The sequence below is a fragment of the Aspergillus oryzae genome, chromosome 3, assembly GCF_000184455.2.
Source record: "Aspergillus oryzae RIB40 DNA, chromosome 3".
NCBI lineage: Eukaryota > Fungi > Ascomycota > Eurotiomycetes > Eurotiales > Aspergillaceae > Aspergillus > Aspergillus oryzae.
Window position 1 is genome coordinate 1,275,627 of NC_036437.1, and position 24,304 is coordinate 1,299,930.

General features: G+C 48.3%; 6 protein-coding genes across 6 annotated transcripts; 3 read left to right on the forward strand and 3 right to left on the reverse strand.

Annotated features, from left to right (window-relative positions):
• Positions 1 to 407: 407 nt before the first annotated feature.
• Positions 408 to 3,725, reverse strand: AO090023000492 (TBC domain-containing protein; the record flags this gene model as incomplete). The annotated part of the gene is made up of 1 exon (XM_001820983.1): positions 408 to 3,725. The coding sequence occupies one exon, from the start codon at positions 3,723 to 3,725 to the stop codon at positions 408 to 410; it is 3,318 nt and encodes a 1,105-aa protein (XP_001821035.1).
• Positions 3,726 to 4,440: 715 nt separating this feature from the next.
• On the forward strand, positions 4,441 to 5,626 carry AO090023000493 (SDR family NAD(P)-dependent oxidoreductase; the record flags this gene model as incomplete). The annotated part of the gene is made up of 3 exons (XM_023235624.1): positions 4,441 to 4,565; positions 4,721 to 5,104; positions 5,170 to 5,626. 3 exons carry the CDS (start codon positions 4,441 to 4,443, stop codon positions 5,624 to 5,626), a joined length of 966 nt encoding a protein of 321 aa, XP_023090629.1.
• A 598-nt stretch (positions 5,627 to 6,224) lies between these two features.
• AO090023000494 (DENN (AEX-3) domain protein) lies at positions 6,225 to 9,062 on the reverse strand (the record flags this gene model as incomplete). Its single annotated transcript, XM_023235625.1, has 2 exons — positions 6,225 to 8,609; positions 8,679 to 9,062. The coding sequence occupies 2 exons, from the start codon at positions 9,060 to 9,062 to the stop codon at positions 6,225 to 6,227; spliced, it is 2,769 nt and encodes a 922-aa protein (XP_023090630.1).
• Positions 9,063 to 10,466: 1,404 nt separating this feature from the next.
• AO090023000495 (uncharacterized protein) lies at positions 10,467 to 11,238 on the forward strand (the record flags this gene model as incomplete). The annotated part of the gene is made up of 3 exons (XM_023235626.1): positions 10,467 to 10,707; positions 11,019 to 11,075; positions 11,159 to 11,238. The coding sequence occupies 3 exons, from the start codon at positions 10,467 to 10,469 to the stop codon at positions 11,236 to 11,238; spliced, it is 378 nt and encodes a 125-aa protein (XP_023090631.1).
• A 2,861-nt stretch (positions 11,239 to 14,099) lies between these two features.
• AO090023000496 (ubiquitin-binding serine/threonine protein kinase VPS15) lies at positions 14,100 to 19,046 on the reverse strand (the record flags this gene model as incomplete). Its single annotated transcript, XM_023235627.1, has 3 exons — positions 14,100 to 18,603; positions 18,650 to 18,770; positions 18,833 to 19,046. 3 exons carry the CDS (start codon positions 19,044 to 19,046, stop codon positions 14,100 to 14,102), a joined length of 4,839 nt encoding a protein of 1,612 aa, XP_023090632.1.
• Positions 19,047 to 20,082: 1,036 nt separating this feature from the next.
• On the forward strand, positions 20,083 to 21,564 carry AO090023000497 (uncharacterized protein; the record flags this gene model as incomplete). The annotated part of the gene is made up of 5 exons (XM_023235628.1): positions 20,083 to 20,204; positions 20,262 to 20,399; positions 20,465 to 21,025; positions 21,085 to 21,457; positions 21,499 to 21,564. The coding sequence occupies 5 exons, from the start codon at positions 20,083 to 20,085 to the stop codon at positions 21,562 to 21,564; spliced, it is 1,260 nt and encodes a 419-aa protein (XP_023090633.1).
• Positions 21,565 to 24,304: the final 2,740 nt, after the last annotated feature.

The following is a 24,304-nucleotide window of genomic DNA, read 5'->3' on the forward strand; positions in this document are numbered from 1 at the left end:
TCCCCTCTCTCATGTGTAACGGTATTTTATTCTTGTATTAGATAGGATTTGATACTTAGATAGCCTCAGGAAGGATATACTTTTGACTTTGAAGTTTTGTGCTTGATTCCGTATGTGACAATGGATATGTATTTTCTCTTAAGCTAAAAGGCTAACCGGGTATCTCAGTTTTGCTTCACGCCCGCTTGCTGCTAACCGAAGTCAAATCACGACTAATGAAAGAGTGCGAAGATGTATGATAAAGGAAGGACGTATCTAGACTTGAAGGATCGTATAATCTTAGGAACAATGCCAGTCTATTGGTAATAAGGAAAGAAAAGTGGTATCATAAGGGAGTGAAACATGAACAGGGAATGTATCTTTCGGGTATTGTTGAACACAAAAGTAATAAATCGAAAAGGATAAAATCATTTATTCTCGTCCGCATTATATGCGCCAAACTCCCGCATTGCGACTGCTCTGCGCTCTACGACGTCTTCGCGACGCACGACATTGCGCAAGGCCTCGCTGGCCTGTATCAGGCCATCGATGCTGATTGCATGGTTGGTCATTTGGTGATTGATATACGTGTATAGTTCGGCAGGAGTGGAGCAGGTTGTAAGAAGTTGCTGTTCGTTGAGCTTAAGAAGGGCAAGCGCAACTTGGAAAAGGAACGTGCTGCCCCCACCATTGCCGGAGGTGAGGTCTTTGACAGAGGATGCGGTGAGGTCATTGGGATCTCGAGGGCTAGACGTTGATGTATTGGCGGAGGTTGGGGCTGGATTGATGACGCTGGTGACGTTGAGACATAGAACTACGTCCCAGACGCGATACAATGCTTCCGCAGAAAGACAATCCGTGAACACGGATAAAAACCACTGGAATGTCAATGCCTCTAATTCAACGCCAAGCGCCTTGAGATGAGCGGCTAGCTTTGGTAGAACTTCGGAGATGTACTGCCGCAGTACGCCCTGGTCAGCCCGGGACGCCAACAGACCATGATCATAGTAATGTTCTGGGAGGATGATCTCGATCATGGATGCTAGAATCCAAAACGCGTCCTCTGCTGTTGGCGTTATGAGAAGTAGAGACGCGGCAATGAGATTCATGCCTTGGCAGTATCCCACCTCCGAGTTGCGACGGGCGTAGGCGAGGAGAACCTCCTTGAGTTTAGTGACACCAGGGCCTTTGCGGAAAAATACGTTATCTGTTAAAGTCCGGTTGATGTCCATGTCGATTTGTGCAACGACAGATGGGTCGGGGTCATTGCCACCGACACCCTTCACTAGATCATCATAATAACCAGGTATACGCATAGAAGACGCGCCGCTGCATTCGGACCAGACCTTAGCTCGAAGTGCAACGGGAATTCCTCCGAGAACAAGTGCTCGGAACTCGCGCCACTTCGCACGACCGACCTTGCCCTTGTTCCCTAGGCCAGCTATTCCCACAACCTCGCCGTCTGTAAGGGACGCTTCGGGCATATCTACAGATTGCAAAGGCCGATCCGAAGCTGCTGCTGCTGCGGCAGCGGCTTCCCCCTCCTTCCTCCGCTCTGCACGCACTTTACGGAGAAATTCGTTCCACCGGACGGTCCTGTCGCGCTGCAGTGAGTCGTGGAGATCTGTCAATTGTTCAAGAAGCAACTTCACAGGCTCATTTTCGTTTGCAGTGGCAGTTGCTGCCGTAGCTGTCGGCTCATCACTCGATGTGCCAGCAAATTCTGGACGATCTGCAACAACAGTAGATGTAGATGCCGACGGCTGAGCATTCGCATTAACTGAGAGCGAGCCACGCTTATCGACAGCGACCCCAGGGCCTCGAGGCTGGCTCTCACCGGCAGTTAGCGACACTATAGGACCAGCAGAAGGCGTATGAGACAACAGTTCGGCTGGTCCCGTGGCAATTTTCAGGTAGTCCTGCCACCTCCGGATTGCAACACTACCAGCTTCCGGGTCCTCAGGGGATGCAGAAGCGGGCGAGCGCGTAGACTCTGCAGCGGAATGTGGCAGTTTCTGGAGATCATCGTTGTCACCATCCGAGTTATCGCTTCGGAAACTGTCCAGGGTCTCCGCGATGCTTAACCGGTTGTTGTTATTCTTGAGCAGACTGGCCTCTCGTTGCCTCTTTTTTCGGCGTTGATCATAAATGAATCCGAATCTGTCTGTCAAGAGGTCACCAGGCTGATAGTTGTTGTACATATGTGAAAGTGTCGGAGGTCGTGACTCCATCGGAAGGATAGCATCCATCTCAACTGGTCCGAGATTGGTTGGGTTCTTGTCAGTGGTTTCTGAGCTTGCCCCATGTGAAACATTTGAGGCTGCATGTTTACGCCCAATCTGATTTGACCGAGTTGTCGCACCCGGGCCACCTTGCAAATTTCCAGGCGCCCCGTGCATGCTCGTATTGCTGTTAATCCTTTTCAAGGCAGCCACCGCCGACAAACCTCCTTTGGAGGTTGTTTGGAGTGATGGAGAATCTCCTTTGCTACTCCCCGGATTGGTTGAGAGAGCTCGACCACGCGGCGCCTCCGCGTAGTTTTCTTCCTTGCCTGCTTGGGCTTTTCCGGCGAACAGCTTGACTGTCCAAGACGATACAGATTTCGACGACTTGCGCGAATGAATACTGGCATCGTCCCCATTAACCGAGACTCCCGCAACGTGTTTCCCGATAATCTCGCCCGTAGAACTCGTCTGCCCATCTGGAGGATTGAAAAGTTGTTCGTCAAGCGCTTTCCGGCGGGCAATGTTATTTGGATTCCGCTGACGCCGAGTATCTTCTTCATCGACCTCACCAACATCAGTCATTATGCTGCTTGCTCGGCTGGTCTTTTTACTGCCCGTATTGCTGCCAAAAAGGTAATCCTGCCAATTGCGCAGAGAGCTTTGTCTCTTTCGCGTAGTCCCCGATCCCGATTCGACGCTAGAGGCGCCCGATTTGGCGTCGCTCTCCAAGCGTTGTAGGCCTCGAACGGTAGCTTGCGCCGCAGTGGCTTCTGGAGATCCCTCTTGATGAGAGCCTACTCCATCCGACATCGCTTGCTGCATCAGCCCATGAACTCCAGATGAAGAACCGGCTTCCTGTTCCGCATTACCGTTATCATCAAATTCTTTCTCAACCCTCCGAGGCGAGTTTTCCAGCGCATAAAGCCGCCGCTCAATGTCCTGATTGGAAACGGAAACCTCCCTCAGCATCCTCTTCAACTCTCTCTCCCTCGCATCAGCCCGCTGTCTCAGTGACGAGATCTCAGCATCCCGCTGAGCCAAATCGCGCGCAAACTGTCGGACCAACTTCACAGCCCCCGTACCAGCAATCAACCGCTCAATATGTGCATCGTCCGCCAAATGTAGCGCACCGGGGAAATCATGGACCGGAACAGCATCGTCAAACAAAGCCGCACGGCCAGACGTGCGCGGCATTCCGCCCGTCAACTTCGCTAGCGTTGCTCTTCGATCACGACCAGTCATCTCACCCGAGCTACTGCTATCGACGCTCTCGTGATCATCTAGCAATGCGTTCGTAAGAGCGCGGTTTAATGCCGGCTTGCCGAAAAATCCCTCTACCGAACGGTCTGGAGAAAGGGAGGGGAACGACGTGAGATCGGTAGTCGTAGCATTGGAAGACGCAGCTGACTGTCGTTTCTGAGACCTTGTACGGACGGGTCTAGGCTTTTGGCTGTGGCGGGAAGAGGAGGACGTCCGTGACGATGACCGACGCTGCGGATTTTCGATATCAGACTCCGCCATGACTCCTTGCAAAGTGGGCTGAGCAGACGGAGAATTGACCTGCGGACTTCATGAATAACTGTTTAGTCTGTTTTGTCCAAAAGACTGTTAGAAAATAAGTTCGATATGGAAGCCCGGTAATCGTCTCATCTAATTAGCCCTTGGTACTCTCGCTAGTGGGATGTCGTGATTGCCTCTCATGGATGGGTAGAAATCTGCAGATCATCCCACAAAGCCCAAGAACACAAAAACACGATGGACGGAAGAGTGGAGAGTAAAGAACGACAGAAGGTTCCTGAAGTGGGCAACCAGAAAGGCAAAAAGAGAAGAAAATAAAACAAATGAGCCAGCAGAGTCTGGAATGCGTTTAAGCAAAGCAAAAGAGCGTTGGCCATGACGTGGGACGGGGCATGTGACTTTTCCTATTTGGTACTAATGCGGTAGATCGGCTTACTCACCAAATTCTTGTTTTTTTAATTATGTAATCTTCATAATTCAAGTCAGCTGACCCCAACCTCGGCTCCCCGCAAAAGAACCGACCCATGGAGCAATATCCGAGCTAATCGGAGCCCTTGGAGGCATGACACCCTCGATGCTTGTCGCGTATATCTTGCTCTATATTTATACCTAGCTGACATTCATTCAAGGATTGTATACTTCTCTCTCTTAAAACATTGACCGGATACGGTACACATAGTACACATACAGCATTTGCGATTTTACTAAACTAGACAAGATGTCCGGAGCTGCCAAACAACGTCTCCAAGCACTCAGCCAGCAACTGGTGGAGGGCATTCCCGATGCAGGCACATTTGAAGGTATCCCTAAGATTAGACAAGTTGCTCAAGACTCGGTTGGTCCGTAAGTATATCTCAACCTCTTAAGATAAGCTTTCTCAAGGGAGGTACAATCACATGCATAGCCCAATGCTCACTGAGATATAGCCGTGTCAAGGACAAGGTTGTGATCGTAACAGGTGAGTCTAGCATACCCCTTACAGGTCACCGAACCACAAGACTTTTTATGCATCAAGCAGTATCATGTACTAACGAACGGAATCCTAAATCAGGAGCCAACTCACCTGCCGGCATCGGTCGTGCCAGCGCACACCAATTCGCTCACAATGGTGCCAAGGCCGTCTACCTCTGTGACTACGACCCCACACATTTGGCAACTCACAAGCGTGAAATCGAGTCTCTCTATCCAGGTGTCGACGTTCATGCCCGTCAGTTCGACGCAGCCGATGAAGTGGCCGTGAAATCCGTGGTTGATGATGCCATTCAGCGCTACGGCAGGCTTGATATATTCTTCGCAAACGCAGGTATTGTGGGTCAGCCAAAGGTGTTCACAGATATTTCTGGGGAGGACTTCATGAAGACACTGAAGACAAATACTCTTGGGTTAGTCCGCTTTCTGTTGAGGTCGATGGATAAAGGAGGACATGTACTGATGGCTGTCTTATCAGTGTCTTTTTGGCTGTCAAGCATGCGGCAGGCGCAATGAAACAGACTTCGGCCTCGAAGCCGTATCCTTCCGGCTCCATCATCTGCACTGCGTCAGTTGCCGGCTTGCGCTCTAATGCCGGTTCGACCGATTACTCTGCGTCTAAAGCAGCTGTCGTCTCTATTGCTCAGACATGTGCGTATCAACTGGCGGGCACCGGTATACGCATCAACGCTATCTGCCCTGGCTTGATTGAGACAGGCATGACGCAAGCTGTGTTTGACGCCGCCCGTGCAAGAGGTACACAGCGCAAGATCGGACAGTTGAACCCCTTGCAGCGAGGTGCTGTTGCTGATGAGGTTGCTCGGGCGGCCCTCTTCCTGGGAAGTGATGAAAGCAGCTATGTAAATGGACAGGCATGGGCTGTTTGCGGCGGACTGAGTGCGGGACACCCGTTCGTGCCTGGCAAATTGGCTTAGCCGCCTGCACAAATGAGTGCTCTACAGACTACATTACATTTCCTGTATAAACAATTCGAATTCAATCAATCTACCAAATGGTAGACATTGTCCAATTGCGAAGATTCTGGACTACAGCGGCTCTCAAAGCAGCCCCTCTCGAAACTATAGACAAAAGGAAATATATGTGCCACAACAAGGAAACACAATGAGTGTGGTGGTCCCACATGGGATGCCGTAATAAAAAATTGACCCAAAGAGCAAAAGTCCTGACCACTTGGTCTCGGAAAGAAATGAAGTTAAAAACGCCAATGGTGCGTATGGAGGAAAAAGAAAAAAAATAACAGGATAATCGATCCATCCAAGCACACATGGGAAGAAGATAAGTCCGCCAATAGAAGAATAAAATGATAATAAAATGAATAAGACAGGGAAAAGAGATCTTCAAAGCTGAAAAGGCGACAGTGGGAATATCCAAAACGGAAGATGGAAAAGAATAAGACGGAAGCAAAAGTCAAAACAATGCCATTGCACAACTCGCTCTAACTGAGATGGTGGGGAGCAGAGATCGTGTCAAAGTCGTTGAAACTAGCGTTGCATCATCGGGGCGATGGGCAATTTAAGCGACCAGCCGGGAAGTGCTCGACCGCATGAGATCCTCGCTGGTCTGCTTAGACAGAGTTCCGGTCTCGGTCTGGTCATCAAGACCATCGGTCTCATGGCTGTGCTCATCATCATCCTCAACTATCCTGGTGGGCACCTCACCTGGTCCATACTGTTGGCTCGACCTTTCCGGAAAGGTTGAATAGCTCACCATGGACATTGAGGTACTCGACCGGTTATGTACCAAGTCTGGTGTGGGAGGAACACTGGAGGCCCGGTGGGCGTGAAGGGAGTTATCCACGTCGCCCATTTCGCTGCCCTCGCGAATTGAGGACTGATCCTCAGGGGCCAGTCTGTTTCCATTCAGTGTCTTGCTGGACTCGTCTGAGTCATCATCCTCCGCATCCTGGGCCAAATGCAGGCCCTCCACGGCAGCAGCGCACTGTTCGCTGATGCTGCGGATGATGTCGGAGATCGCGTCGGTCTTGTCCCGCAGGTAGCGATCTGCAACATCAGTTATGCTTAGACGAGCGAGAGAGCGGTTGTGCCCATTACCGATGTTTAGGAGATGCTGCTCCAGTTCGGGGCTCATGTCCTTCATGACCCTGGACGCACGGTTATCGTCTAGACGAGGAGTGCTCGATTGTCTCCGAGGCTTGGGTGTCGGTGCCAGTGTCGGTTCGGCTGCCTTGCTTTCCTTGAATTCTTTGCTTTCCTCGGCCGCCTCTTGTTCTGCCAACTCAGAGATATCGACCTCGCTACCGATGGAGCGAATGATGTGCTCCATATGGTGAGTTTGACCGTTGATGAGGCTACGGAGATGCAAAACCACCCGTTGAGCCTCATCACGCTGCCGAGCCAGAGATTTATTACTGTGTTGCAGGGATGACAGCTCCTGCTGGTTCCGCTTGCGCTCGCGCTCCAGTTCCTCTGCAATCTCCTGTTGAAGAACCAACGCTTCAAGAGCGTCGTCGCGCTGCTTCTCAGTGCCAGACAAACGAAGAGTAAGGCGGGCCACATCATCCTTCTGCTGGTCAATGAGGCCAGTGAGGCGACGATTCTCACGCTTATGATTCTCAATCTTGACCTTGAGTTCGGAGGTCTCCTTGGTGAGCTGCTCTGCGAAGGCCTGGAATTTGAGGAACTGCTGCTTCCAGGTCTCCAACTCCTCAACCAAGAAGTTGTTGCGCTTAGTAACCTTGCTCAGCTCAGTGTCCATGCGACCCTTCAGGTTAATGAAATCCTGCCAAGCCTCCATAGCATCGCGGGAGTATTGGTTTCGCTCGCGCACAATCTCGTTGAGATGACGGGTGGACACCTTGGTCATCAGAGGCTTCTTGACAGAGCCGCCGAAAATGGCCTTAACGCCAGTGTTACGACCCAGCTTCTCACATACATGGTCCATGACGCCCATCACAGCATCCTGGTTCCACCATTGGGGATCCTGGATGCTCTCAACCTCTCCCCTCATCACAATGATCTGACCAGCGGGGATGAGCTTACCACCAGCGTATGCCGACCGGAGGTGGTTCGGCACACCTGATGGGGAGACATCGCCGTTCAAAGCTTGTGTCAAGCGGTTGATAAATTTGGTACGTTGTCCTGGCGTCAGAACGTTTGGTGGGCTGGAAGTGAGCACGAAGTTCCGGTCAAGGTCCACAACCAGAGCGTCGTTTGGTGCGTTAAACAATGTCCGGCACTCCGCCGTAACACCAAGAATGTAAGGCCCAGGCTCCTGAACCAGGTCTTTGATGTGACGGGCGTGGACCACTGGGACATACAGCCCACTCCATTCATAGACTCGAACGCAGTACCGAATAGTCTCAGCAGCAATAGTCAGCATGGCGGAGTAATGGCTGACGAAAATTATGCGACGAGTGGGTGACACAGCAGCCTCAATAACCCCAACGATGTTCGGAATCGACAAACAATTGAACAGGGGCCACATGGCAAAGTTCTGGAACCCCGTAGGGGATGACGGAAATTGGTAGCACAAGGCATAATCCTTCATATCAATGCGAACTAGGTCGTTAAGGCGGGGCGCGGGGAAGCTGAGGATTCGGGACACCTCCTCGGCGTGGAACAAGTTTGTGGCCTTGTTCCAGTGAATCCACATGCCTCGTAGGTAATCACCCAACAGGTCGTACAGCGGGTATCTCGACAAAAAGCTTAAGCAATACGGGATCCAGTAGGTCTCCTCGGGGTTATCGTAGAAGTCCGGCTCGGTCTTTTTGCGCAGCTCGCGAATGGTCTCTGCGCGCTTTTCATCGGCCCTTGACCACACCCGCAGAGCGATACCGTAGAGGGTGTGGGAGGAGTCTTGCTGCAGAACGAAAGCATGGTGTACGCAATGAGGCTGGGTCTTGCTTGTGCAGATCTCAACGTCGTGGGGGAAACATGCCTGTTTGTTGCTGTCAGCTAGTTTGTCTTTCGGAGAAGTTCACCTTCATATTTATCGCAGGTTACACACCCTCATTGCCGAGTGCAAAGACTTAGCAATCTCATTATCCTGTTCCAACCGGGGGCTGCTACCCAGGATCTCCGGCAACCAAAACTGACCCACGGCACCTTTCATATGGCCAATTTTTCCCTGCTCGGGTGCGGGCGCCCTCACCCATTGGGAGGGTTCGCGGCCCACGCCACAGACCATGTAAGCATGGGTCAAGGTTTTTGGCGTTCGCTGGGCCGGTTTCGCGTTCATCTGTGACGGGATCGGCTGGGTGATGCGGGAATGAAGCGAGGAGGTGCGACTAGGAACGACTAGCGAGTTTTCACCCTGGTCGCGGGTGGCCGGGCGGTCGCGTGTGGATGGTCGGGCAAAGGAGGAGGACTGTTCTCTCAGAGACGGAGGCATAATGGGAGTATATAAACAAGTAACGAGTATAGAGTTTTTGGGTGTATATAATCTCGGGTTTTCTTTGTGCTTTTTGGTTGGGCCTCACTACCACTGGGGTCGAGACCTGGTCGATACTAAAAATTAATTGATGGAAATGGCAGTTGGACGATCGTAGGGCAGTTCCAATTGGAGAGACCCGAAATGCAATCGGCGAGGGAACGTAGCACTGCTGGAAGGTGTAAAGGGCGAGGCGAAACGAAGGACCGACAACCCAATTGTAACGAAGGAACGAGTAGGGGTAATTGGGCGGAACGGGATATCGAATACTCAATTACAGCCCATTTATCGACTTGGAGAGCATTGCCCAAGAAATGTAGCACGTCCCGACGAGAAGAGAACCGACGTGTTGAGGCGAGGTGAAGAACTCTTCACACACTCTCTTTCTCTCTCCGTGGTGGTGATTGAAGGAGAGGTGAGGGAAAGAAAGAGGGGAAGGAAAGACGAGGGACGGGACGGAACAAGAAAAGAAAAGGACGGAGAGGAGGAGCAAAGAAAAAGACAGGACCAGGGAGTTGATCTTGACCCTGAAGAGTTGGTAAGTCGCAGTAAAGGGGTTGAGGGGCCCGTTCTCATTGGAGCGTTAGTATTGGTTAGTGTAGAGACTAAGTCCGTAGGGGAGACTCGAGTCCTTCTGCTTTTCCTTTCCTGTTTCTTTTTTCTGCGGTTATTAATTTAATTTTACCAGTAAACTAGACGGGACTTTCCCCCGTTTGTTCGTTCCTGCGCCGGTGGATACTGCTAGTCAGGGACCGTCAACCGGTTGCCCCCCATCTGATACGTTAGGTACTTGAAACGGTGGAAGGACTTGTCCGGATAGATAGTAGTAGTTCTACGGTTCGACTAGTAGTCGTAGTACGGAGTAAAGAAGACAAGATATTCTTGAAAGTGGACTATTTCATATCAAACATGACTAGACGTCCTGAAATAGAAAGTTTGTCTTTGTAATGATCTCGCACCAAAATTCTGGTTCCATTGAGAATCTGTCTGGGTGAGGTTCGTTCCTTGCGCCCGTGCGGGGGCCACTGATGGTATTACCATACTGAAAGTCTGATACCTGGCACCAAGCCTTACTCCGGAGGCCTTTGAACTTTTGAAGTCACGGGTACCTGAGCGAACTGCTTCGTATGGAGTGTATCTCAGGTACCAAAGACTTCTCCCGCAATTCCGGGAAGTTGATTGGGCTAAAACAAGACCCTCCCAACACGATAGACGGCTCGGGCTTCGCCTTTTACCCACGCGAGAATGGATCTTCTCCCACGAGTTTCAAGTTTCAACCAAACACAATAAAGCGCTACGGAAGTCAAAAAAAAAAAGAAAAAAGAAAGCAACAGGAACATGGACAAGGCACCAAGCACAACGAGCATGCATGAAGCTATTCTTCTGCACCTAAGTAGCTCGTACTGCTCGTCACTCCAAAGTGGAACTCGACCCATGTATGCGAACAACTTGTTCCACTTCCAGTCCCGCATTTTGCCTTATAAGTTACAGTATCCGCGGAGACAATTAATATTGGTCCCTCTTTTTGTGGAGGGCTCTCTTCAGAGTCTTCACTCGGCTGGGTTGGAACGAGATTCTGGAATCCATCCACATGTCGCCGAGAATGGTAAGCAAAGACCGAATAGAGTTCTCGTATCGCTTATCATTCGCCGTGCGCACCTGCGCGATTGACTCTGGTCCGTGTTGAGGAGAGCTTACTTTAGAGTAGTATCAGGGGTGGGATTCCGACAGGGATGATTTGGTCTTACTCTCTCCGTCCAAACCGCCAGAGTCCCATGACAAGATAATATGGCTTTTGTCCTGCATATATCCAATTGCCTGCTACCTTCTCGATTATTGTTTTTTATTTTTTATCCTGACAAGGAGTACCTAGTACCCACGGTGGGATGTTTACAGCGGTACGCCTGGAAGTGTCAGTGGAAACTGTGGGCAAAGAGGACGATCATTATTTGCAGCAGTTCACTGCCAACCCTGGTATGTATCATAGGTACCGTAACAGAACACACTCATGCAGTAAGACGGCAGTTTCTCAATTGTTAACTATTCTTGTCTTAAAGGGCGATCCCAACCCAAATTTGTCGCTACCAACAATGAATATCGTGAAACCGCCTGGACCAAAAAGTTAACCTTGTTATGAATAGTCATCGATATTGAATTACATACATCCATCCCGTTCGGAGGATTTCTAATTCTCTACACTTTGAGTTTTTCTCCTCGCTTTTCTGGAAGCATACCATTGTTCTTGTGTCCTATTTTTGTATTTTTATTTTCTTTCCCGGTCTCCCTTGATTCCATTTGAGTCCACCACATCCTCCTAACATAGTAGTACATAGTATAAGTGCCGATACCTAACTCGAGGTAGTGTTACCGACGGACAAGTCGGAGGCAACGCGTTCCTCTTCCCGCCGGATCCACCGCTCCAAGGTCATGGCCATCTCTTTCTAACGAATAGGAGTCCTAACCGAAATTTTCTTTCCTACCCGATGCTTCTGTCAAATACGGCAGGCTCTCCCCGACTTCAGCTGCAGTACACACAGACAGCAGTTCCAGTCACGACCTGCAGATTTACTAGTTCTCTCAAGCGAAGCGATCTAGATTCGCCCCCAGGAATCGAAATGACCGGCAATTCTAAGATGTAATAAGACGGATCGAACCCCATCGATCAACTGATTGATCATGACATCTCTGCAGCACTAGCAGGCAACTGACCGCTATTTTTATATTGACTATCGACTCGGAGAATATGCGAGTCACATTATGTAACCAGCTGTGTGTTTCAGAGAACAATAGAAGGAAAATTCTGCTTCCACGTATCGGTATCACCTCCGGAGTACAGGTAATAAATAACAAACACGATCCCGTCGTCGTGGGGTCTTTTGAGGTCTTCCATGGGTTTCCTCACGGGAATCTCGGTTCGGTTCTCTGGTACTGACCCATTTAAGGCGAACCAGTAATTACGGTCAAGATTCTTGCCGAGCGATTATCCATGGATGCTGTCGGGCTAATCTTGAAACAAAAAGACAAGATGTTTTGCACGCAGTACTTTATTTCAACGTGTATAGCAAGATAGAGACGCTGTTCTTCTAGTTTTCCCGCATTGGTCTTATTTATTGATACCACACTCTACTTCATACGCCTTCTGACTCGGTCTGTATTTGGAGCAGCAGCCTAATCCCGAAACGGATATGAGAACATGTTCCGGTTGACGAGCTCGGACGTAGAATCCCTCCGTCGGCACCTTCTTCTATGTCGAAGACCCTCATGGTCTGTCATTGTCAGCTTAGTTGACCTGTAAGAAAGTCCATGATAAGTAAACACCTTCCCTGAGGCCAATGTCAAGACGCAAAGTAAAGCCAAGAAATGACGCCACGGGTCCGATTAAATTAACCAGGAACAGCAAGCAAAAAAAGCCGCTGTCTGATCTGCTCGTAATCCCAGCAACCCCATCTATAAGCAAACGGTATATATCACTCCTTATACTCTCCGTTCCTGGAATGACCTCTGTACATACCCTGCTCAAAGCGAGACAAAACTGAACCCTACGTATACTAATAATTAATTAACACCTGCCATGGAGTCATGAACAACACTATGGGATTCCATAACCACCGTCTTTCTTAGACAAAGGTGAAGTGCATGACGTTTACTGCCAGTCTGTGATCTATCCACTGTCTAGCGTTTCACCATCCACGCTCTCGGGTCCACCGGTTCAACTACTCATTAAAGTGCGAAACCCCTTCAGGTATCTATATTGAGCGTTGAATTGAACCTGTATACCGGTCAGGCTAAGAACAGGGGTATATACCTCGTTGACCGTTAGACCGTTCCTCCCGTCATATCCCGAGTTAAGGGGCAAGATACATAACATATCATACTATATCATATTGATTAAAACGGGGCTTAGGATAAGGGGGCAACAAAAGTACATTGATCCAGATATACTTACACCCAGCAACACATGGCAAGGCAGCAAGGAATAGCTGTCGCGGAAACAATAGGCCACGATGCCATGGAACGTGAAGCATCCACAAAAACACATGAACCCATCCAGACCAGTTCAATAAATCTATACTACGACTTAAACAAACCCTTACAGCGCGGAACATTTATTCAAGTAGCGCTAACAACCTTATCATTTTCCCCGACCCGTGTTAAGGTTTTCGCAATTTCCTTTTCTTTGTTGTCAGCCGTCTGGTAAGGCGCCCCAAACCCGTGGTTAGTTTAGTCTATGTTAGTTAGATTGCCATATTGCCATATCTTTTGTTGGTCTGTGTTACATACAGATGAACTGCTCTTCCTTTTTGGATATTACATTCCTTTTGAGTAACTCAATTGAGCTAGCTGGATGGTACGTTTATTTGGTCATTGAGGTCTATTTGAGGACCATTGACAGACTAAGATATCTATATTCGGTAGCTTAGACATGGTATAGGAAATAAACTAATAGTATAATCATGTTTACGTGATTAGAGCTTCCAAGTAGCCAGGTTATCCATTTATCTATCAATTAATCCCGAAAAAACTATAGCCTCCACCACCACCATTCCAGAATCCAGAACACCAATTCGCATTCTATAGATTATAACATCCACACGTGGTATGGTACTATACAAGAGACATACTCATACCTCCCTAGGCAGCCTCACCTGTGAGCCTGGAGATAATATATACCACACCAGATAGACTCATCGTCCATTCGTTCTTTATATTCCTGTCACCATTATGCTGATGAAGTATTGTATGCTTGGCTGTGATTGAGTGATATTATTTGTCTTTCTCTCTTCTTTCGTATATATTATTCCCTCGGATCGTTCCGTTAGTGGCCTGTAGGTGTTGACCCTTCGTAGATACGGAGCTTACATTCAAATATATATATCAATGTGGCGGGAACTGCTACTATGTAGTACCCTCGATCTATGGTCTGCAAGGCTTTGAGCATTCGTGATTCTATCACTATTAACATTGAGTCGTATTACTATACATGATAAAGCATGACCATCATTGGAAAACATAAACCATTCCGGCGCGATCGACGCTGACGACCATTCCATACGGAACCCGGAGTATGGCGACATCCTGAATAAAATCCAAGTGACTCTTTAGGAGCTGTTGCTGTTGCAGACTAATCACAGTGCTGCGTGGCAGTCTTCCGCCTGTCCCCTTTTTGTTGTTGTTCTTTCCGCCCGAGCCGGTAGTAGCGGCATTAGCACTAGAATTCGGAAAGTGCTCGGAGGTCACTAGGAGGGATGGGCCCGGCTGAGACACTTCATAACGCGGCTTTCCGGCTACTCCGCTTTCCGAAACAACGTCCAGTCCGCTGACGATCGAGGATAGTTCAGGGCGAGCCAAGTCCCAAAAGCGAATCTTGCGGTCACATCCACCGGACACAATAAATCCGCAGCGAGTACTGCTATCCCGGTTATCATCAGGGGCATCAAACCCAACAGCAAAAGCGCATATTCCCGCAGGCGTACTAGAAGGTGATGGCCCTGATCCTTGCTCGATAGCTCCTGACATAGGTCCCTCCGTTGCGAATCGACTCAACATCCCTTCGGGCCGGTCACTATCGACGTGCCAGGCTTCGTACTCCTTAGAACTTATGCGTGTCTGTTTCGCTTTGGCGTCATCACTATTAGGTGCTTGGTTGCCTACTCCAGGTGAGTCCGTTTGATACACTTCACGACAGCGGACTTTCTCGATATCCCAGACTGTGATTTCGTTGCCGTGGCTGCCACTACTCGACACACAGACCCACCGGCCCCGTCCCTTAGTCGGGTGCACTTGAAGTCTATGAATGATGCTGGATCCAGGAAGGCCCCATGCCTTCAACCTCACTCGAAAGCGAAGATCCCAGAGGTCAAGAATTCCATGTGTCGTGCCTATCAAAAGCCAGTTATGCTTCCTGTCGCAACAAAATGTAGTTGGCGTCCCATGATGAACAGGGTTTTGAAGCGAAAAGACAGGAAGCATAGTCTTCATGTCCAAGGCCAGAACCCGACATGTGTTCGTCGCAATTAGTAGTGTGGACTGTGCATCTACACGAAAGTGTTCCATCCAGACTGCGTATTCCACAGTTCCATCTTCTGCCGCTGATAGTTGGTACTCGCGTACGAGTTGAAGTTTTCCGTACCGAACAGTTTCGTTAACGTTGTTATAGTCAACCCTTACTGCGTGAATACTCCCATCGGTAGCACCGCTGATGAAGGTGTGCGTATTCTCAACAAAGGTCAACGATTTGATCTTAGCTTCGGTAGAGTGGCGGTAAGTTTGGCGGGACCTGGGCGTCAAGTTCTTCTCAAGACGGCTTGTGTCCCAGATTTTGACAGTACCATCATCCGAGGCAGTGACAAAAAACGCATGATCCGGCGCTACTACGACCCTATTCACGGGTCCACTATGCTCACCAAAGATGACAACCAGTCCACCAGTTGGTTTCCATATCTTGTTCGTTTCGTAACCGCTGGCTTTCTTGATCGCTCGCCTGGTGTCTATCTCCTTGACATAAGGACCAAGGTCAAAGAAGTCTGTAGGGTAGTTTTCCGCAAACACATTATCCAGCAACCTAAGAATGACAGGATTATGTCCTCCGTATGAGTGACTGGCATGATACTTCTGTGGCCCACTCTCGAGAGCTTTCCTGTCATGAGCAATGGACAATGGTGATGGCTGCGGCGTTCCTCGATGTGACGGCACATCGACTTTGCCAAATGCATTTGCAGAGCTCGTACTGGTTTCGGCGTAAGCTTTGGCAGACTCCTTACGATTGAGTAGGCTTATCGCGCTGGGTTTCCTTTGTACACCAGTGGCTAGACCCCTCACCACTGGGTTTTCAGCGTCGGTCGGTGTTGATGAGCTTTCGTGCCCAGGGCTATCTCTTCCCTCAGTAAGTCTTCGCTCAGTGTCTGAGCTAGGGGGTGATAAAGGCCCTGATCCTAGCGCAGCGCTTGGTGACGATGCCACTGGCGACGAGGCGGCAGAGCTTTCAGCTGCCCGAAGGGTATCCAAGGTATCCTGCCTTGGCGTAGTCAGAACAGGACCTAATTCTCTCTGCAGATGACTTCTTGAACGTGCATGCTTTCTACGAGAGTTAGGTCTACTATCAATCGTAGTTGACGCATCGAGCAGAGCATCGGTGATGGTATGTGGTCTGCGCTCTCCAGCTTTGCTAGGTTGATCCTTGGCAGATGAAGCTCTGCGTGGCTTCACATTTTGATTTTTGTCAAAGAAAACGGTTTGAGGAGTTACGCCATATTGCGTCAAAGCAATGACATTGTTCAGGTCAGAAGTCCCATTTTCAGACTCTTTTACTTGGCGCGCAGTGACTCTCCATATGTATTCTCTGAGAGCGAGCAATTTAAGCTCATCGTCAGAACCCATCCCCATATTCTTTAACCTGGATAGCCACTGCTCATCTTCCTCGTTCTTAGAGTACGAGCTTAGAGAGTAACTCGAGCTTCTCTGGCTCCCTCTGGGAATGATGCCGTCATTTGCACCAAGGCTGAAAGTTCCCTCCCGATGTGCTGTTCTCCAAAACATACCCTTTTCAACCTTGGAAGCCCATATAAAGGCTAACTCGTAGACATTTCTTGGAAGAGGCTTTTTAAGCGCGTCGAGTATATCACCTTCGGAAAATCCTACAATGTTGACTTTCAGGAAAGGTCGAATAAGTGGCGTAAGGATTGAATACCTATCAGCCACTGATAGGAACTTGGTGGAGTTGACGACGAATGTCACAGCAGCTTCGCGGATCCATACGTTAGGGTGAATCAAGAAACGCACCGTGATGTTAAGGAGATCCCAGGTGGTCGATCGCTGGAATAGTCCGAGATCGGCCATCGCAGCAAGCGAGCGAAGAACTCTTTCCACAACAAATTCCTCAGGATCGGTCATCGACTGTACCATTAATGGTAAAATGTATTGTTCCAAACTTGTGCTCCCAACGTAAGCTGCAACACCCACGACAGCCTCGAAGAAAGCACATTTCAGGATCCAGTCACGATCATTTAGATAAGTATTTAGGTGGCTTAAAATAACCTCATTAGTCTTGAGATTACCGAAAAAGACGCAGAGGCTGGAGACAGATCCAAGGAAGGCGCGTCGAACTGATGCATCGCTGTCGGTTAAAAGAGCTTTGGTGTGAGCTTCAAAGTATTCAAGAAGATCGACCCTTGCCACATCATAAAGATTGTGATAGGTGGCGTCTTCGGTCCACCTGGGTTCAGAGCCCGCTGGTATCAAGGCTGGCAGGCGGGTATCTGTGCGTAGCGCCTGTATCATATCCAAAAACCTGAGGGATGATTGCGCTAGGGATGCTATGCACGATGCATACGCGGCGCGTACTAGCGGACTTGGGTTTGAATTGGAACTAGAAACAAATGGCTGAAGTCTTGGAAAAATATACTCCGAAAACAGATAAGCATTCACGGGAGACACAACATGGACCATTTCTAGTAGTTGTGCAAGTGAACGTATGGCTGCAACCCTCACAGAATCAGAGCGATCATTAAGAAGAATCATAATGTAAGGGAGGATGCGGTCCAATTTCGCCTCATCGGATAATCTCTCTGCAAAGGCAAGAAGAATATCGCAGGCCTTGACGCGGGAAGACGCTTTTGACGTGTTGCGTAAATTAGACACAACGAGTGTTAGGAAAATGAGAACACCATCGTCTGTTTGTGGCTGAGATTTTGGCCCTTGGTGTCCATACTGGGGCAAATCGAGCTGAACAGGGAAAGTACTTCCAGTAAGCCTCGAGGAAGTGCGACTAGAGCCATCTTTCGAAGACTTGGTTGATGCACCGAGGAAATAAGAAATCTTATCGAAGTCAAGGTAGACCCTGTCTATTCTGTCATCGGCCTCTCCCCTGTTAGCGGATTCGGCTTCAACTTGTGCTCTGCCCGAGGAGGGATCTGTCATAAGAGACATATATTGATGGAGGAAACTATAAAAGTACTCCGGGAAGGCTTTGTTTTTCCAAAAGTTCAAGTACTCATCTGCGGAATATCTTGACTCTGGGTCGATCTGAATCATGTGAAGAATCAATGCCCGAATTTCAGGATCCTCGATCTTGGCTAGCTGGCCATGTTCCGGACTGTATTCGCCTTTTCGATATTTGTACATTTGGCTCAAGGTAAATATGGGCGACTCTAAAAACAATTCTGCAATTACACATCCGGCACTAAAAATGTCCATGGCCCAGTTAACTTGTTCAGATTCTCGTTTCTCACCAGCTTCTAGAAACCTTTCAGGCGCCAAGTAGCAGGTTCGTCGCCCGGAGGTGTCGAAGTAGAAGTGAAAGTCAGCAGGATTGTCTTCCGGGAGGAATGTAAGTTTGAAAGATGATGAGAAATCTGATAAATAGAGCCAATTCCATGATGTGACCAAGACATTCTCCGTTTTGATGTCACCATGAAAGACATCGAGCGCATGGCAATCTCGCAATGCACACAGAAGCTGGAATGCAATCCATTTCTTCTCAATATCCTCTGGAAAAGGCCGGGTACTACGCCGGTTAGAGCAAGTTCATGGGCTAGAGGTTCAGCACATACCTCATCCGGTCATAAAGAGAGCTGTGGATGTATTGGCGAACTAAGTAACCCCCGGTACCAGTTTCAAGGATTCTTTGATAACTTAAGGCATTGGGAACATCCGAAAGCAGCTTGCGCTCCCCTACCCCGATAAGTTAGAGCGCCTTGGGCATATTGTCACACGACATATAAACAAAAACGTACGAATTATAGCTTTGACATATGGCTCTAGCTCCATGCTAGGAAAAGGCTTCATGATTACCTTAACAAAAACGAGACCATTTTGCTGCCTTGCCCGGATGCTCTTCATAAATCTTCCACCACCCATCGACTTCTCGTATGACAAGTCTGACAGCTCCGGGATATCAATCCCGGCCGAACCCGCTGAAAGGGTTGTAAGTGAATAGCCTTGGCCCATGTTGAGGTTCCTTCATCCCAGAGGCCTTTGAAAGCAATGAAACTCATCAAAGCAAGAATGGGAGAAGCATCTGTGTGTTATACAGAGCAAATCTACGTGATCGCCTTGACAGAAAAACGAGTATTTGGCAGTCATACCTTGCAAAGTTGACGTTGACGCGTTGAAAGGTGTCGTCGTTGGTAATGTACATGTCACATGATACGGGCGGTGTAATATTTATGCTCCGTAAATTGTACGTATTGACACGAGGCGCAGGTTACTAGTACGCGGTAATGCTGGTAATCTTTTGGGAACAAGGAGCGCGATTGGAGAAAAACAAAGACAGAAATAAATTGGATATAGGAAAATTGATTCGAGCGGCACCTTGCAGATGCATGACGTTCGATAATATGTAGTAACTTATCGCTAAAGGTTTGCAGATAAAGTTGAAGGAATGTTATACCTTTCCACTTGCTAAATTTCGGCCGTAGAAATGTATGTTTAATTCTTTAGGAGGATTGGATGCCTGAGGTGTGGATTGTGCCCGATAGACGCAATGGCGTACCGTACTAGGGGGAAAGCTTGTTTAACTATCAGGCTCAAGAATACTGCCTTATCCAATCAGACGACACGATTTAGTACAGCCGGTCCCGTCTTACTGATAGCTGTCAACCCGTTATGGAGTTGTATTACTTCACCGTTTATTCTGCTCTGCATATCTCCACCTTTCGTGCCCCTCGCTGACTTATGATACCTGCAAGTATTCATCACGAGTTACGTGCTTGAAGATCGAGTCAAAGGACTTCGATAAACCTTGAGTCTATGCTACTGATATCAGTCCGCAAAGAATTTCGTCGTCAATATACACCAAGGCCATCCTCCACTTTATTGAAGGTACAGAATCGGTCAAGAAGCTCCACGTTCCACGACCACGATCATGCTTCCAGTGATGGTGTCGCTAATTATTCCCAGGTTCCTCTGTCGTAAAGCCTACACTTGGGCTGAACGGCCCTGACATCGACCCCGAGGGCAAACTTCTGGATAACCAATGACCACTATGCCTTCAGTCAATCTGGATTCTTCTACGTCGTCAATAGGGGGCCATGAAAATGATCATCCCGAAATTCCGATCATCGATGACAACGAACCGTTAGTTGACGTGGTCCGAAAACTATATAAGTAATTTCTGCACTCACTGTCGTGCTTGGAACATGGCCCTGACATGCTCTTGTCTAGTTATTTGACATTGACTGTATCTGATGTCTCATATACCTTTGAACAAATCGGATCTACTTCCCACGGCTATAGTCTCAGGTTGCTTATTCATTCTTTAGTGGAAAGCTCGCATAATACTTATATTATTCCTGCATTAATGTGAGTTTATTTTGATATATTTACGCCTCTCCTTCATCAGAGGAGTTTGAACTCACTCGTCTTAGGATCCTGAAGTGGCAATTCGATAATGCTGCTGATTATGATTGGGGCGTAAGTGAAAGTCGAGGATACGCTTGTGAATATGTCGCCTGGCAGTTTGTCTGTCACCTTAATCAGCGGGAAACTCTTGTATACCTACTTGAGGAACTCACATGGCCCACACAGAAGGCTATCAACCTTCCTCAAGCGGAAATGGGTACTTCTGGATATGCCTCGGCTGCCGCCACTAATCACCGGACTCTAGAAGAAGATGAAAGGGCACCATTGTTGCTGGGCTCGTCCTCGTCTCTATATCGTTTCTTTGGCGGTACGAGGCGTCTAGGTAGCTCGCTTGAGGATGACAATTCAGGATCCCACGATTTAACATATGATGCGTATGAACTGGAGAAATTCTCGCTGTTTTTTGGACTGAATGCTCTAGAAATTGCAACTATTGCCCACGCAAAAAAGTTTTTGAGCCAAAAAGTGGTACAGAGAGTCATTGATCATATCTGGAAAGGAGAAATTGTTTTCTGGGACACCCTGAGTGTGCATTCGACAAAGAAGCCACACTTCTTCAATAAAAGGTAACATGTCTAATGCTTCTCAGGCTTCGTCCAGTTGCTGAAGTGCAGTCGTGATGCAGGACGGCGGATCCTTATTCTCGGTTACGGGTTCCAGTATATCGCAAAGCGTTTGAAGCAGCTTTCTTTGTCTCATTCTTAATCCTATACTATGCGGTTCTAGTTGAACGAAAGCCCACGGGTATAGGAATCTTTGAAACACTGATGTATTTCTGGATCGCTGCCTTCGCTTATGATGAAGTAAGCGGCATGGCAGATGCGGGAATGCTTTTCTACCAGATGGACTTCTGGAAGCTGTGGAATATGGGAATCATAGGTACTGGACTTGCCTTCGTCATTTCAAGTGAGTCATTATCCCCTGTGAATCTGCCTTACCCTTTGTTCAGCTCTTTCAGCTGGACTAGGATTCTGTGCCATCGGGGTGAGCGACCCCTAGTTTCGCCCCGTTCTATATGCTAAATCCGAAACTTGTCTAGGGATCATCGGGCTGGCCAAAGATAGCGACTACATTACAGACTTGTCATTTGATATACTTTCATTAGAGGCACTATTCCTGGTTCCAAGGCAAGTTTTACTCGATGTTACTAAGTTTCAAGTCCATGTTTAGGATCTGACGGTGGCAAACAGGATATGCTCCCTTGTCAGCCTCAATTCCTATTTTGGGAGTCTGGTACGTCGGGCCCGCCGACCCTGCATTAAAGGAACGCATGTCATTGAACGAGCTGACAAGGACTATGAATAGATACCGGTTTTGAAGGAGATGGTACCATGCCCAAGCTAGTCTGATGACGAAGAAGCTGATAAGAATAATCGTTCGGGTCTAGACAAAGTCGTTTTTCCGGTTTATGCCCGTTGTAGTTGTCCTTTACATTGGTATGTGGCGCTGAGGCACGCTAGAGCGTCGAGGGTAGTCTCATTTGATGACATTGTGGCGCTGCAGGGTTCTTGACGACGTTCACCATGCTTGCCCGTGACCGACTTTCTCTCAGGCAAATGTCCTGGATTTTAGTGAAGGTGTTCTTTGGGTATTGCGGTGAACCCCCTGTTGTTGGACTGCTCCTACTAACAACGCGAGGCAGATCGAACGTGTTAGGCTTTGTGCGTTGTATTTCGTTGGCGTAGAAGTGTTCTTCAAACTAATGGTGGCTGAAATGATTGGATATTAGGACATCGCTCACGAAGTAAGTACAATGCGCTAAGCAGCTGTCATGCAGCCCGAATCAAAATTACAGGGGGTTTTGGAAAATCGGTTGGTCATGGCGTTAAGTTGACTGACGCGCTAATTCTTAGATTTCCCCGATCTTCGGCTACGGTTTGATGTGAGTCTCTCCAGTACGGAGTATACTGCGCCACATGTACCTTTTCATGAACTTGGCCGCATACTCTTTTAATCACGTTCGACATTTGGAAAGATTTTCGAGATAGTATGGCGCTATCTAACTCAGTGCCGCTGCCTTTACCCTACCCGCCCCTCTCCCCTTTTTTTTTTTCCTTGCCCTTGGGTGTGCATTTGTACGTGCCGTTTTGGGTCGTACGCCGGTAACCCCACGATTCTTGGCATGAGAATACTAGTTACATCAAACGAAAAACATGGAAGCTGATGTGTGCAAATCACAGGCTAATTTTCGTCTCGATGACGAACCTGTTACTGATCTCTTCTTTGGTCAGTCTCATGAGTATGAGTCTTGAAGGGGTATGTTTAATCTAGTGTGGGGCATCCCAGCCTGATTCGTCCAAGAATGCTGATTTGTCTACCCAACATTCTATCCATCGTAGGTTATGGCTCACGCTCGCGAAGAATATCTTTTTCAGTTAGTTTTACTGGTATTAATTTCCTTACTATTACTCCCCGCTGACATGTAGGACCAGGTTATCTATTTACGTGTTGGAAAGCAGCAATTCTCGAAGACTAACCTATTTTATGCCACCATTGGTTAGTACTCTGCAAGGGTGTTGTGGTTCGGCCATGCCGCTAACCACGGAACCTTGATACACAGAACCTCATCCCTTTGCTTTGTATCCGCCCATTGAGGCTCTTTCTGCCTGCGGAGCATATCCGCCGGGTGCGCATCGTCTTGCTCAGAGCAACGCACCTCCCCTTTGTTGCACTCATTTGGGCCTATGAATCTAGTCGCCGCTATGTCTCGCGGCGAAATACTCAATGGCCCCCGACAGCCACAGCACGGGGGTGTAGCCGCCCCGTGTCATCAATCCAGACGGGTTTGGCTTTCTCCACCGCTGATGCTCGTTCTCTAAGTTCCGGTAGGGCGAGAAAACAACCTAACCCAGAGCAGTATATTGGGGTGCGTAGACGAGACCCGGGCCCGGCCGGGGGTGTTGACCTCGCAGATATGATCGACGAGGTGGAACGGTTGCGCACTCAAGTGGAGCGAGTTGCAGCCACAGTGGCCTTTCATCACCGAGTTCAATAATGAACAATAATGAACGTTAGGGGGACAAAGGGACTGGACCAAACGTGGATACATACAGAGTACAAGACAAGGCGAACGGACCACTGCCATATACACACGCACTGCTGCTCGCCTAAAGAGTTAGCGCAAAGACCGGTCATTTCACCAGTTCCAACTTGGAAATAATCCAGGGTAGATTGTTATTGAGCAATCACCTATATTATGTGTTTTCAAAATTTTCTTTTTTTTTTTTTTCTCATATATATTTTCTAAGATTTTATCTGATTTTGATTTTTGGTTATTTTCCCCGAAGCTTTTGTGATTTTGGAGGGGTGGCGTATGCAATAATTGGAGGCCTACTTTTCCAAATGATTAATTGGGACGAATATTGATTCTGTCTCAGCTCGTATGATCTTCAGCAACGCCCATATTATTTGCATGACCGGATGAAACTCATGGCAGGAAAAGGTTAGTGGCATCTAACAGTGGACGCACCTACTCATGGATCAAAAGGGTTTTATGCTGATCGTCAATAGAAAATGAGAAATTTCGGGGAAAGTAAACAAAAAATAATATGGATGATCTCATTAAGAAAAAAAAATCAATTAAAAAAAAATAAAAATAAAAAATTCACCCAGCGGGAAAGAACAATAGCCCGAGTCCCGACGTTACCTGCATAGAAGAACAACTGATTCATGATGAATACCAAGACGAGCCTGAAGAGATATGATTATTTCCTGGTCCCATCAAGGGTTGGGTGGCCGGAGAGCCCCTCTTGCCTAAACAGGAGGCTCCATCATTCTCACCAATTCGTTTCTATCCTCCTCCATAACGGACTGCGTTAGTCTCCTACCCCTCTCTCCCCTTTTTC